The sequence below is a fragment of the Miniopterus natalensis genome, chromosome 4, assembly GCF_054644295.1.
Source record: "Miniopterus natalensis isolate mMinNat1 chromosome 4, mMinNat1.hap1, whole genome shotgun sequence".
NCBI classification, from domain to species: Eukaryota; Metazoa; Chordata; class Mammalia; order Chiroptera; family Miniopteridae; genus Miniopterus; species Miniopterus natalensis.
The window spans coordinates 75,385,849-75,399,145 of record NC_142084.1 but is presented as its reverse complement, the minus strand read 5'-3'; the positions used below and the strand labels follow the sequence as shown (position 1 = coordinate 75,399,145).

Genomic DNA, 13,297 nt, shown 5'->3' with positions numbered 1-13,297 from the left:
CAGTGGGAAGGTGTGGGTGGGGGAGTGGGTGGGGAGAGATTAACCAAAGAACTTATATGTATAAATGCATAACCCATCGACACAGACAATAGTGTGATGAAGGCCTGGGGCGGGGGGGGGGGGGTGGAAGAGATCAATAGGGGGAAAAAAAGGGTGTAGATCTATAATACTTTCAACAATAAAGATAAATTTTTTAAAAATTAAAAAGAAAAAAGAAAATTTTAAAGTGAATGGATGCTCTGATAAAAGTTGTCTATACAAAGTAATTTTAAAATATTTTATAATTTGTAATATTTCTATTTTGTGATACTTTATAAACATTTCCATTTAAAAATATTTTAAGCTACTTATATTTTATAAAATTAATAATTCGTGATACTTTATAGTCACATGGAAGTGACCAATTTTGAGAGTACTGAAAAGTTCAGAACTTCCCTCAAACTAAGTTATTCAATAGAAAAGCTCAGCCCAGCCAGTGTGGCTCAGTGGTTGAGCATTGATCCATGAACCAAAAAGTCACTGATTCAATTCCTGGTCAGGGCACGTGCCCAGGTTGTGGGCTCGATCCCCAGTAGGGGACATACAGGAGGCAGCTGATCGATGATGTTTCTCTCTCATTGATGTTTCTATCTATCCCTCCCTTCCTCTCTCTCTAAAAATCAATAAAAACATTTTTCTAAAAAAAAGTCAATATAAACATAATCATGCCTTATTGCAGATATCTGGGTTGGCAGTGACAAATATATATCCCAAGATTCATACTTTCAGCTGAATGCAACCAGGTGAGCGCAACATTGCAGCAAATCCTCTCCCTTCCCCTGATTATATCTATGTAAAATTTGGAATAAAATAATGTGAAAATGTTAATGATGCACTAGGCTTCTCAAGATCTTAATTGGCACAGCTTTACGGTGAGCACTTTCAATAATGAAAGTCCTTGACAAGAGAAATACCCGAGGACTCAAGGCAATGTCAAAATTTCAACAGCCTTAGGTCCAAGACTGAAACCACCACCAGCAGCCTGGTGGCTGGTAAGACCCAAGTGCTGGCAGCTTCTTTAGCACGACTAGTAATCTTATCCTTGGTTTAGTTTGTGACCATAACAATGAAACCTTATCAGTTCACAATCTTTAGGCACAGTGCAGGATCTGAGGGCCAATCGTCATGTATGTCTCGCTCTCATGTGTCCCCTCAAGCTCATAATATGAGTAAAATCTGGGTAAATTACACATTAAGAGGGTCATGTAATAGTATTGAGAAAGCAGCCATACTGGGAGGAGCAGCCAAGAAAAAAAGAATGTTCTGAATGGGAAGACTGGACATGTCCTGAGCCTATTAGTCATCATGGTAGAAAAACTTCCTTCACACAAAATGAAACGCGAGGTTTTAAGGCTCGTGGTGTCCCCATGTAAAATGACCAAAAGCACTGATTCATTTGTAAATGTTCTTAGATTCTTACTCTCAGGATTGGTCTGATCCAGCTTTCTATGTTGAAGAGGTTATTTTGACCGATTTGACTTGATAAATAACAATATTTATTGATGCTCTCTTGAATTTCCACCTTGGCCTCTAGAGCAGAACTCTTTTAAGATCTGCATGTTCCTGAAAGCCAAGTTTGCAAAGCATACCTTACAGTGAACACCAACACAAGGATAATTGTCTTGTTGTTGGTTTGATGAAGTAATTTTTCTCTGGCCCATTTTACCCACTGAGCACACGGCAGATCAGTCAGAGTGCCCAGAGGCCCGAGCACTAGCCCTGCAGGTCACTAAATGGTTGCTTGATCCTGAATGATCTCAGGCATATCTTTTCCTCTCTCCAGTGTACCGTTTCCTCACCCTGAAAACGAAAGTGTTGGGCCAGATGGCTGGTGCTTGTTCCTCCAGCTGCAATGGCCCATGATAGCGTCTCATCCAGCCTCTTAAGTCTGTCACCAAAATACGCTTACGTGCTTTTTATGTAAGATTCGGAAGAGCATCTTCACAGGCCTTTCAGCCGGCCCGCCATGAAGAATCGCTCACTGTACTTCACTTCTCGCTTCCTAAACTACAAATAAAATATAAAACTCCAGGAAGTTTGGATAGGAAAATGATGGATATGAGTGTATTTCACTCCCTTTTAATGTTTGTTATATATGTTTTTAATTGCTACAGCTCAGTGCAATGGCAATTAAATAATTTGCCTAAATGTCTACCTAAATTCTGAGTGAGAACTGTTGCTCTGGGTTGAACCCAGGCCCAGCACAGTGCCTGAAACTAAACAGGTCAGATTGAGTAACTGCAGCTTGGGAGATGTGAGGGCACCAATGCCCTTATTTTCACATTGTACACGACGTGGTTTTTCTGTGGCCCTTTTTTATAGTAGAGTCTATATAACTAAACTATATATATATATATATATATATATATATATATATATATATGTGCGTTATTTTTTAGAACACTTTTTGGTTCACAGTACAATTGAGAGGAAGGTAGAGAGTTCCCATACACCCCGACCCTACACATGCGTAGCCTCCCCCATTATCAACATCCCCCACCAGAGTGGTACATTTGCTACAACTGATGAACCTACATTAACACATCACTCAGAGTCCATAGGGTTCACTCTTTGTGTAACACATTTTATGGGTTAGAACAAACGTATAGTGACCTATGTCCACATCAGATATCATGCAGGGTCGTTTCACTGGCCCGAGCCCGTGCTCCCTTCCCGATTGTCTCTATCGCATCTATGTATCTGTGTCTATTCATCCCTCCCCTCTAACTCCTGGCAACCGTGGACTGATTTGCTCTCTCCATAGTTCCGACTTGTCGGGAATGCCATCTACTTGGAATCATACAGTACGTAACCTTTTCAGATGGGCTTCTTTCAAGTACTTATATGCATTTTGGGTTCCTCTGTGTCTTTCATGGCTCAACAGCTCCTTTCCTTTCAGTGCTGAAATACATTCCATTGTCTGGACAGGCCCCAGTTTATTTCTCCACTTGCCTACTGAAGGGAGCCTTGGTTGCTTCCAATTTTGGCAATTATGGATGAAGCCCCACCCCACCCCGGGAAAGGGTTCGCTCTCTGGGGCCTTTAGGAAGCACTGTGGATTCCGATCACCCTCGGGGCCTTGCACTTAGAGGGACTGTGACTGACCCTCCGCAGGGGTTAGTGTGTGTGAGGGAAACAGGCATGAGCATAGCATGAGCAGGGCTGGCACGCCACGCACCCGGGGCCTGTCGCACTCACGCTCCCACACTAGGGGACAACAGCTGGCCCCGCCCTGCATGATGAGCAAGGCCAGAGGCGGAGCACAGGCCCTGTCGGGACACGGTAACGTGCCTGTCTGGGCTGGCCGCCCTGGCAACCAGCTCCCATTCTCATAGGAGGGCGGACAGTGACCTTTCTGCCACAGACCCCGGTCCTTGACGCGCGAGGCTGGAATGGGGACAAGCCCCACGAATTCGCTGCTTCTCTCCGCTCACAGAGCCCACAACACTTCAAAGACCAAGGCTTTATTTTTCTCTAGCTCCAGTGTCACAACTGTAGCAGCAGCATATCAGGAACACCCCTCCCCTACATAAACACACAGCTCCCCCTTCAAACACCTGGCAACAACTGAGGCAGGAACGACCACATTTTACTGCAGGCGGTTAAGAAACAACACCCTTATAACATACAAGGTGCGCCCAGCGGGTAGGAAGCAGCAGAACCTTCGCATTTAACGGGCACAATCGTCCTTAAATAAAGTTACTGGCATAGCAATGTGTTGGAGATGCAGCCTTTGGGGGACGGGGCTTGGAGTAAGATCAGCATTAAAAAAAGAAACCAGACAAAAGGATGCAGGCCTGTAAATAGCTAGACTCAACCCAAAATTTTAAAAACATAGTCATGGATTGAACATTTACCCCATTTGGAAAAAAAAGAAAATCAATTTTTTATTAAAAAATAAAACTCTGATGTGGTTGAATCTCAAATCATGGTCTGAGCACACACATGCACACGCATGGTCTGAGCACACACATGCACACGTATACACACGTGCACACATACACACACACACAGTGCTGAGTACTGTACTCAAGTGGCATTGCCTGCCTGCCAACGTCACTCCAAAGATACTAACAACCAAGTATATGCCACAATTACATTGTTGGCCGTCCCTGGGGGTGGGGAGAACACTTCCCTGTTTAGTGCTTCATAATGACAAAGTCACGATCAGCAAGTAGATTGCAGCCTGCATGAGGCAACAATACAAACTCTGGAGCTCAGGGCGAGTGGGGGAAAATTAATTCCTTCCCTCCCCAGCGACCACTATCTTTGTTTAGTACTCATTCAACCCCAGGGAGACCCAGTGGGAAAGGCAGGAAGACAGGTGGCAGCACCCCCACCTCCCAGTGGATCCATCATAGTGAGGAAGGTCAAGACCAGACCTCCCGACAGCCCAGACCTCTGCAGTCCGCCCCCTTCCTCTGCTTCTTGCATCTCCCCACCCCAAGGAGTTTTCTCAGATAAATGAACAGCTTCTTTTCTGAATAATATCAAGAACAAAATCCTATATGAACTTAAAGAAACATGCACCAATGTGGTAAGCTTAAGTGGACAAAAAGGGGGGAGAGGTGGATAATTATTTTAGAATTCGATGTTTTTTTCCACTCACAGAATTTAACACTAACACAGGACGTTTAGAGATGTAAACACTTCCTACAACAGCATGGTCTCCATGGGATTTTGCAGCCTGAGGGGGACAGATACTTACTGCAAGTGGTTTCCACTGGGGTGTTAACCCTGAGGTGGGACAGGCTAGCAGCTGAGCCCCCAGCCCAGAGAATGGCCCTGCTCATAGGCACACATGGGAGCTGCCCACGCCGCTCTCCTGTCCCTCGTCTGAGACTACCAACATTGTGCGCAGGGTCCCACGATGAAAATTGTCCCAGTGCCACCTGAGATCTTCCCAGGAAGTTACAGGAGCCAGGTGCTGAGCCTCAGTGAGCTGCTCAGCACTGACTGCCTAAGGCCAAGGGCCAAGGGCAAAGGCTGGGACCTGGCCTTCGGGAATGAAGCACACTAGTGCTCCAGCTCCCTTTAAAAGCTGGGCTCCGAAAGGAAGCCATTAGGTCTTCCCTTGAAGGTCTGGCAGCCAATGGAAAGTTGTAGCTAGAGGAACTAGGCTCCCCCTCTCCCCCTGATAAACTGGCTCAGACTCACCATTGCAGAAAACAAGGCAGTTAGGCCTCGTGTTCTCAGCTGACAGGGACCTCTGGAGGCTGAAGAAGGCTCCAGAGGCATCCTGACTTGTGCACGAGGGTCTGGGCCTCGATTCAGCAGCTGGGCCCTGGACAGAGGGCCTGCCTTCTATACTGTTCAGTGAGAGGCTCTGACGGGGGCGGGGGGACAGACAAATGTCGTAGATACACTTGCTATGCTTTTTGAAATCCCTAAAACTGCACAGGGCAACAGATCGGGAGATTTAGTCAAAACACACACAAACAAGAACACCTGGAGCGCCTGAGTTAAAAGGTGGATGCAGAAAGCAGTCCTAGGAAATGGAAGGACTAATCCCAGTTGCCTGAAAACAAGTAGCCAGACGCTGGCATTTCAAGGGCTTCCAAGTGCTGGCCCAGGGAGGCACACGCTCCCATCCCCAGGGAAGGAGATGGTCTCAGCAGGTGTAAGCCTAGTCACCATAATTCTGCTGGGGCCCCTGTCCTCCCGCGTGTGATGCTGTCCCCTGGCACGTGTGCGCGCGCACAGCGAGAGAAAATGTCCCAGGGCCAGGTGTCTGATCCTGGAATTTTAAGGAAACACAAAGGCTAAAGGCACACGAAGGTGACTGAAAGAAGAAAAAGTAGCTGAAACATACATATTATTCTGATTTTTTTCATCGGACGTTTCCCCCGCTCCCCATAAAAGGAAAAATTCAAAATATAAACTTTTATTTACTATTTTACATTCAAGTGAAACTTCCATTTGGGGGCTCAACACAACTTCAGGCCACACTGAGCAACGTATGACTTTGGTGCCTTTTTACTCAAGCCGATGGAAGAATTCAGCCCTTGTTTCTAAAAACAGCTCTGCAGTCCCAGCCGTCACACTTAGTCGTACACGCATACAGGCACACACACACAAACCCAAAAACTTCTACATAGAAAAATAAAGAATAAACATTATCCATCTATTTTATCCTGTGTCCTGGAACTTTTATATACATAATTTTGTTTGCTTTTTGCTTTAATGTGTTCAGTCACTGCACGTTTTCTTGCCTCCCATGTGACCTGATTCTAGGGAGGGGCCTGCCCCAGTGAAGCTGAAAAGCTACATTCCTCTCAGGGGAGGAAAGAGGAAGACATTCCCCTTCCAAAGTCATTCCCCACCTACCACCACCTCGGATGTCCCTGCGGATGGGACGGCCTCCTGGAAAGCGGCTGTCCCATCCTCTCCTCTCTGTAAGGCGTCGGGGGACCGAAGGCCCACCCTGAGAACACCCTGCGAAAATAATCTTGGTGTGAGAGTGAGGGCGTGGAAGCAGGCAGGGAAAACCTTTGAAAAATACAAGATTCTGGAATCACTGCCCACAGCCTGTTCCTTTAGTATGGAGTTCGATTCTCCAGCTTGTGCTTGGTGAGGAAGTACTTGAAAAACTCGTAGACGGACCAGGAGATGGCAGTGGAAGGCATCTGGTAGATGACGCGGGCCTGAATGCCTTTGAAGTAGCCGGGCAGGCCGTTGAGCTGGTACACCGTCCGGAAGGCGTTGGCCATGCCCGACAGCCGGCCGCTGATGTTGGCCAGGTTGAGGGCCATGTTCTCCTGAGTGTTGAGAAGGGTCTTACAGACGTCCAGGGGGGTGGTGGCGGCCGCGGCCAGGGCCCCGGCCAGCCCACCTGAGATGATGTGGGACTGCGGGTTGTAGCCCCGGTGAGGGTTGACCTGCTCCTGCAGGAACTCATAGGTGATGAAGTGGATGGACTGGAAGGGAATGTTCATGGTCAGCTGCGTGGTGTAACTCCGGTAGAAGGCCCTCAAGCCCTCGGTCCTCCAAACGACCCGGACGCAGCCGAGGGCCGAGCGGTGCGGCGAGTTGTACATCTGCATGCGCTGCTTCACAACTGCAGTGGGCGCGGGGCAGGCAGGGGGCAGTGGGTTGGTTGGGCCCACCCCGGGTCGGAGTGCAATGGGAAGCCAAGCCATAAAGAAAAACAAGCAAGTTTAGACACACTGGTAACAGGTCACAGAGACAGAGAACACACCCCAGCCCGAGACCATAGGGGGCCAGCTCCAGGAAGGTGGCCGGGGGCAGCACTCCCACCGCAAACCTAAGTCCTGCCCGGCCCTGCTGCTCCCCTCTGCCTTAACACATCTCCTGGACACATGTCCCATCTTTTCTTTCCTGGTCTGTATGTCTGGCAGTGTCATTAGCTCCTGTGTCACGGTGCTCTTGGAAGATACTAGGAGGATGTCAGCCCACGTCCACTGAGAGCCTCCAGGGAAGACCCGGCTTTGTTAATACAAAAGGAACTGTGGGTCAAAGGTCACGAGGCAAATGCGAGCCAACTGCGGTCCCTCAAGCTTGGAGCTGCAGCCGTCCCCACGCATTGCCAAAATGCACACACACAGATTGCTTTCCTTTATTGTTAAAGAAACAAAGTCCTTAAATCAACATAATGTCAAGGAGAAGATGTGGGAGTTGAAACTCATTTTTTTCTCCTTTGAAAAACAGAAACAAAGTTCCTGCCCGGTTGGCGTGGGCTAACTGGTCACTGACCAGGTCCCTGTATGAATCGCCTTAAACACACACGAGAGAGAAACCCACCTCCCAGTCGCACCCGTCACGTCCCTGAAGGACAGAACAAGTGCCCTGCCTGCTAGGGCGCGGGAGGCAGCTGAGTACAAATAAGAAATCTTAACCTCAAAAAACAAAAACAAACTTGTAAGACAAGACTTAAAATGTTGACATTTTTACCTCTAATTCTCCCTTCTGGAAAGGGGCTGTTTTGTGGGGGAGAAAGGTGGGGAGAGAGCCCCTCATCTCACAGAGCCTAACCCAGCTGAAAGCAGGCCAGCACCAGGTCCCAAGGCACGTCGCTGTTCAGACCCAGGCTGCTGGGGCCACCAGGACACAGAAAAAGCCGATGGAACTCAGGTCCGCACAGCTGAGAACTGTTCTCTAACGCTAGAGCGATGCATACATGAGGGTTCAAATACTCTCGTCTCTACATTTGCAAATGTTTGAAATTCTCCATAATTTCAACTTTCTTTTAAAAAAGTAAATTGAACATATGCCTCCATGAAGGACCTTTGATGGATTCCCCCTAAAATCTGTCTAGGGTTGAGGAAGGTTGACAAGGCCAGAGGTAAGTGTGTGTGTGTGTGTCTGCTTATTCTGCTGGGGGCCAGGAGTCCCCTTGCCTGACCTCTGTCCGTTCCCCATCCCACCCCCATTTTTTCTGCCCCTTTGGCATCCCCACTGCCACTCCCTGGGACCATGAAACATTACCTTCTGCTGGGTTCATTACTGCATCGTGGAGCAGGGTGGCCATACTCCCAGCTATCCCTGTAAAACAAACTCCAGAAAATTACCCTCTGGGACCAGGCGCTCTGAGAAAGTTCCTGGAACCTAAAAATCAGACGGAACCCTGGGCGCAGTTTTCTAAGCAGAAAAATTCACTACCAACTCCACCCAGGTGAGCGCTGACCCTTAAAACCCTCAAGTAATCATGGCAACACTAGATAAAAACACGGAAGGGAACAAGCACAGGTACCCACGTTTTCATCTTGTAGAAACCTCATTTTCTCTCTGGTAGTCAATCCTGGGCAAAGGTTCAACCTGCTAATGCTGGATGCCACTTTGTGGCTTTTCCCACTGTCTAGGCTTAAATTCTAGCTTGTCCCTCACCTCTGTCTACCGATGAACTCACTCTGCCCTTACGCTGGGTCAATCAGAAGGAACAACACCATGTACACAGCTGGGAGAGAGAAACCGCCAGAAAAAAAATCCTTAAGAAAATTTCTTAATAAAACCAAGGCATTTTTAAGCAAATGGGCATGGGAAGAGGAAGACCTGCACGTGGTAGATTTTCAGGGTTCGTTTGCAAAGACAGAACTTGTCTTGGAGATGTCTGACCCAATCACCTGGCTTCAAGGACCAGGAATTTCAAAAGCCTGGTTCAGGCCTGGGGTTTTGCTCTTGGATTTGGGTTTCCTCTCTCTGGGGATCACTTGCCCACTAATTAAGATTGCCCCGCTGGAAAGTGAAAGAAATGAGGGACCCCAGGATAAGGCTTCAGGAGTGCACATACACCCCCTCCCTCTACACACACTTATGACTATCCCCAGAAAGATCAAAGTGCAACCAGAGCGCACACCACAGGGAAGTAGTTAACGCACTGGGCAGAATTTGGCATAAACTGAGTGCCATCAAACCACAGTCAAGGGGTTCAGTGACCAAGGAGTGAAACCATTACATAAGGCAGTTTCAGCAAAAGGACAGCCTTGGACTCAGGGATGGCCTCAGACCATCTCAATAAATGCAATTAACGCCCAATTTTTAAAAAGCAAAACAGATGTCTGCAAACCAGCCAGCTATAGTTATTACTGCCTAGGTTGGCTGATGGGAGGGACACTTGTGAGTTCTGAGCAGAACATAAAGAGAAGGGAAAAAACTGTTGCTGGTCACATCCACCTCTCCATTGTTTAACAATTAATTGTTAAAATAAGAACACCGTATACTGCATCCACAGTCCCATTCCACATCCAAACAGACACCAAAAAACCCAAACCCCAAACAGGAAGCAAAAATAACCACTCAGCGAGCCCAGTAAGATATGTCTGGGTAAGAGCTGTGCTCCAAACTCCAGCCCCCACCCAGCTCCCTCAACACAACAAAAGAAAACTATGTCAGCCCTTGATCGCAGAGAGATGCAACTCAAACAAACAGAAGAGCATGGGGGCGAAATTCCCAAATCCCCAGAAGCTTAAGGTGGGAAAGGTCGTCTGCGCTGGAGCAAATCCTTTGTCAGCCATAAAACTTCTTGACCTTTTAAAGCTTAGTTAGATCTTGACGTTGTAGAGACCTGTTGAACCAGTTTTTAAATAGTCTCAAAGAAGCTGTCCAGATAACTTTTGTTTTGGAATCCAGCATTCAAAAGTTTTGTGTCTATTCAGGGTGTTTTTCCTAGATCTGATCATTAATGGCTTTTGAATGTTTAAAAAAACAAAACAAAAACAAAACAAAACGAAAAAACCCACACAACAATGAAAACTGAAACACCTCTGGCACCAATTTCCCCAGGCTCCAAAAAGCGAAGAAGGGGAACTGAAAAAAGCATGTGTGTGCGTGTGCGTGTGTTTGGGTGTGTGCGCACACACACGACTCTAGAGTTCTTTATTCATAAGCAAGCGTGGCGGAGACGAGGCATCAGGCTGCTGGGTCACAGGGAGGAGAACCCTGGGGAAGGGTCTGTTGAGGACAGAACTTTCTAACTCCAGACAAATGCTTTCAAATACCGTTGGCTAGGTGGCTGTTTCCTTGGTGATGGAAAACAGCATTTAAAGTCCTTTTCATGTTCTCATAGCAGGCAAAATACATGGCATGGGCCGGCCCTGCGCCCATCATCATCACGTTGAGCCCTCGCAAGGGCCTCCAGAAGCCTTCAGTCCGTATGATTTTCTTGAGGGCTCCGTAGATGCTTGTGTACTGGGCTTTGGGATCTGGATTCAAACTCTGCATTCGTGTCTGGGGGAGGACAGCAAGACAAGAAAAGAGGGGTGTTAATGAGGGTGGTAAAGAGGGAAGACCCAGAGAGAGTGAGAGAAAACAGTCCATTTTCATAGTTTCACAAAATTTCTTGGTGAAGAAAACACTGATCCCCTCCTTCCTGGATTGCTCACGCGTCACTTCTCCCTCCCAGGCATACGCACATTCACAAGGATTTCATTATACCCAGCAAATGGGGGTAAGGATGAGGGGCAGGATTCAGAGTAGGAAGACCTGCCCAGCCACTGGCAAGCTGTGTGACCTCTGATGAGTCCCTTAACCTCTCTGGGCCTCGAGATCCTCTATTAAAAAAAACAAAAACACATAGTCCTGGCCCGTATGGCTCAGTTGGTTCAGTGTCCTCCCATACCCGGAGATGTCGCAGGTTCCATTCCTGGTCAGGGCCCATGCCTGGGTTGCTGCGCACTTGATCCCCAGTAGGGGGCGTGCAGGAGGCAGCCAATCTATGTTTTTCTCTCAACCTCTCCCTTCCTCTCTCTCTAAAATCAATAAACATATATTTTTTTAAATAGTCCTGGGGATATAAAGTACAGCATAGGGAAGAGAGTCAATAATATTGTAATAATTATGTATGGTGTCAGGTGGGTAGCAGAATTATCTGAAGAATCACTTCATAAATTATATAAATGTCTAACCACTACGCTGCACACCTGAAACGAATATAATATTGAATGTCAACTGCAATTGATAAATTTAAAAATACAAAACAGGTTTTCATGAGCATTAAATGAAGCACTGCACATGAAAATCTTCAATAAACTCAGAGACCTACCTAGTCAAACATAAGAACTGAGTATTGCCCTGGCAGATGTGGCTTAGTTGGCTGAGCATGGTCCCATGCACCGAAAGGTCACTGGTTCGATTCCTGGTCAGAGCACATGCCTGGGTGGTGCTTGATCCCCAGTAGAGGGCATGCAAGAGGCAGCCGATTGATGTTTTTCTCGTCAATTTCTCTCTCTCTCTCTCTCCCTTCCTCTCTATCTAAAATCAATAAAAACATATTTTTTAAAACTGAGTATCATTATTATTATCCTATTGTTCCCACTCTGGTTCTAAACTCTTCCATGTCCTCACTTATCTGAGACCTCCATGTTCTGAAAGCTCCTGTATAGCCCCTACCATGAAATTGCCCCAGAATTCTCCAGCCCATGCCTGGCATTTTTGCGATAAGCATTTTGCTGTAACATCTTTGCCACAATCATTTTTGTGGCACTATAACTGGCCACAAGGCAATTTTGCTGTAAAAAATACTAAAAAATAAAAGAGGGACATTAAAAAAGACACAATAAAACATGAAAAATTTAAGACTTTATTGCACAAAATGAAAATGCATTGTCTTCCAAGTCTTTAGTATGATATGTTTATTTGCTTGTTGATCTGTCTCCTCATATGGCATCACACCTTTTCTTTTTTGCTACAATTTCTTCCTTCTTTGCGAGAGGTGTCAGTTTCCAGCTAAAAAATCAATAATGCTCTTGAAGACTGTCGTGAATCAGTAGTGAACTCTTTGCTATTTGCAAAGCTTGATAAACTTTTGGTGCTGACAGGTGTGAGGGTTGACTATGGTCCCCAAAGGATTTGTAAACTGATACGTGATCATTTTCTACAATAGGATGCAATCTGGCTTCACACGCAGTCTTGTAATCTGCTTTATACATACTTGTTACCATCCACTATTTTAAGACCACCACATGACCTTGTCACTGTATAGACCATTATGAGGGCTGAGATTTATGTAATATAAAAATGAGAGTAAATGTGAGAACTTTGTCAATGGAGAAATGAAACCAAACTCACAACTACCTTAAATACATGATGCCTGCCAAAATGTAAACCGAACTGTCAACTAGCTATTTTTATCTTTTAGAGTGAAACTGCCTTACAGCAAAATTTTTGCAGTGAAAATGCTTATGGTAAAAATACCTAGAACCCCTCTCATTTCCTCTAAATACTTTTTACACTTTGTCTTTAAAACACAGCACCTAGATATCAATGGTGGTGGTCTTAATTTTTTCATGTGTAGTCTCGCTTCCTGGAGGCAGAGACTGGCTTTCCCCATCTGTTAGCGCTATCATTCTTCCCAGGCACTTAAGTAGATGTGGCCATTAATCTAATATTCAACCTGGTGAGGCCATGTTACCCACACTGGCACCAAACACAGTCAAACACTAGTCTAGGTGTTGCTGTAAAGGTAGTTTTTAGATGAGCTTAACCTTTAAATCAGTAACTTTGAGAAAAACAGGTTACCCTCCACAGTGTGGGTGGGCCTCACCTAATCCTCTGAAGGCCTAAAGAGAAAAATACTGATGTCCTCCCAGGAAGAAAGAATTCTGCCTCCAGACAGTCTCTGGACTTGAGCTGCAACATCAACTCTTTCTTCCCTGAGTCTCCAGCCAACCTGCCCTGCAGATACTGAACTTGCCAGTCTCCACCATCACTCAGTTTGGAGAACCAGACCCTTCCCAGTCCTAGCACTTTCTAGTAACGACCTCCATCCAGCCTGTGCAGTAAGACAGTCACCTCCGGTTATGTG

At 46.3% G+C, this 13,297-nt stretch overlaps 1 protein-coding gene across 2 annotated transcripts in view; it reads right to left on the bottom strand.

Annotated features, from left to right (window-relative positions):
* Nucleotides 1-5,907: 5,907 nt before the first annotated feature.
* SLC25A37 (solute carrier family 25 member 37) overlaps nucleotides 5,908-13,297 on the bottom strand; it is a 34,872-nt gene continuing 27,482 nt past the window's right edge. The window contains exons 2-4 of one of the 2 annotated variants that reach the window (XM_016211724.2): nucleotides 10,494-10,722; nucleotides 8,485-8,541; nucleotides 5,908-7,096 (exon numbers count right to left, since the gene is read on the bottom strand). In XM_016211724.2, the coding sequence (XP_016067210.1) occupies nucleotides 6,576-7,096; nucleotides 8,485-8,541; nucleotides 10,494-10,722 (807 nt within the window). In that variant the 3' untranslated portion in view covers nucleotides 5,908-6,575. Of the gene's footprint in view, nucleotides 7,097-8,484; nucleotides 8,542-10,023; nucleotides 10,723-13,297 lie in introns of those variants that run through there. The other variant, XM_016211725.2, reaches the window with a different exon arrangement.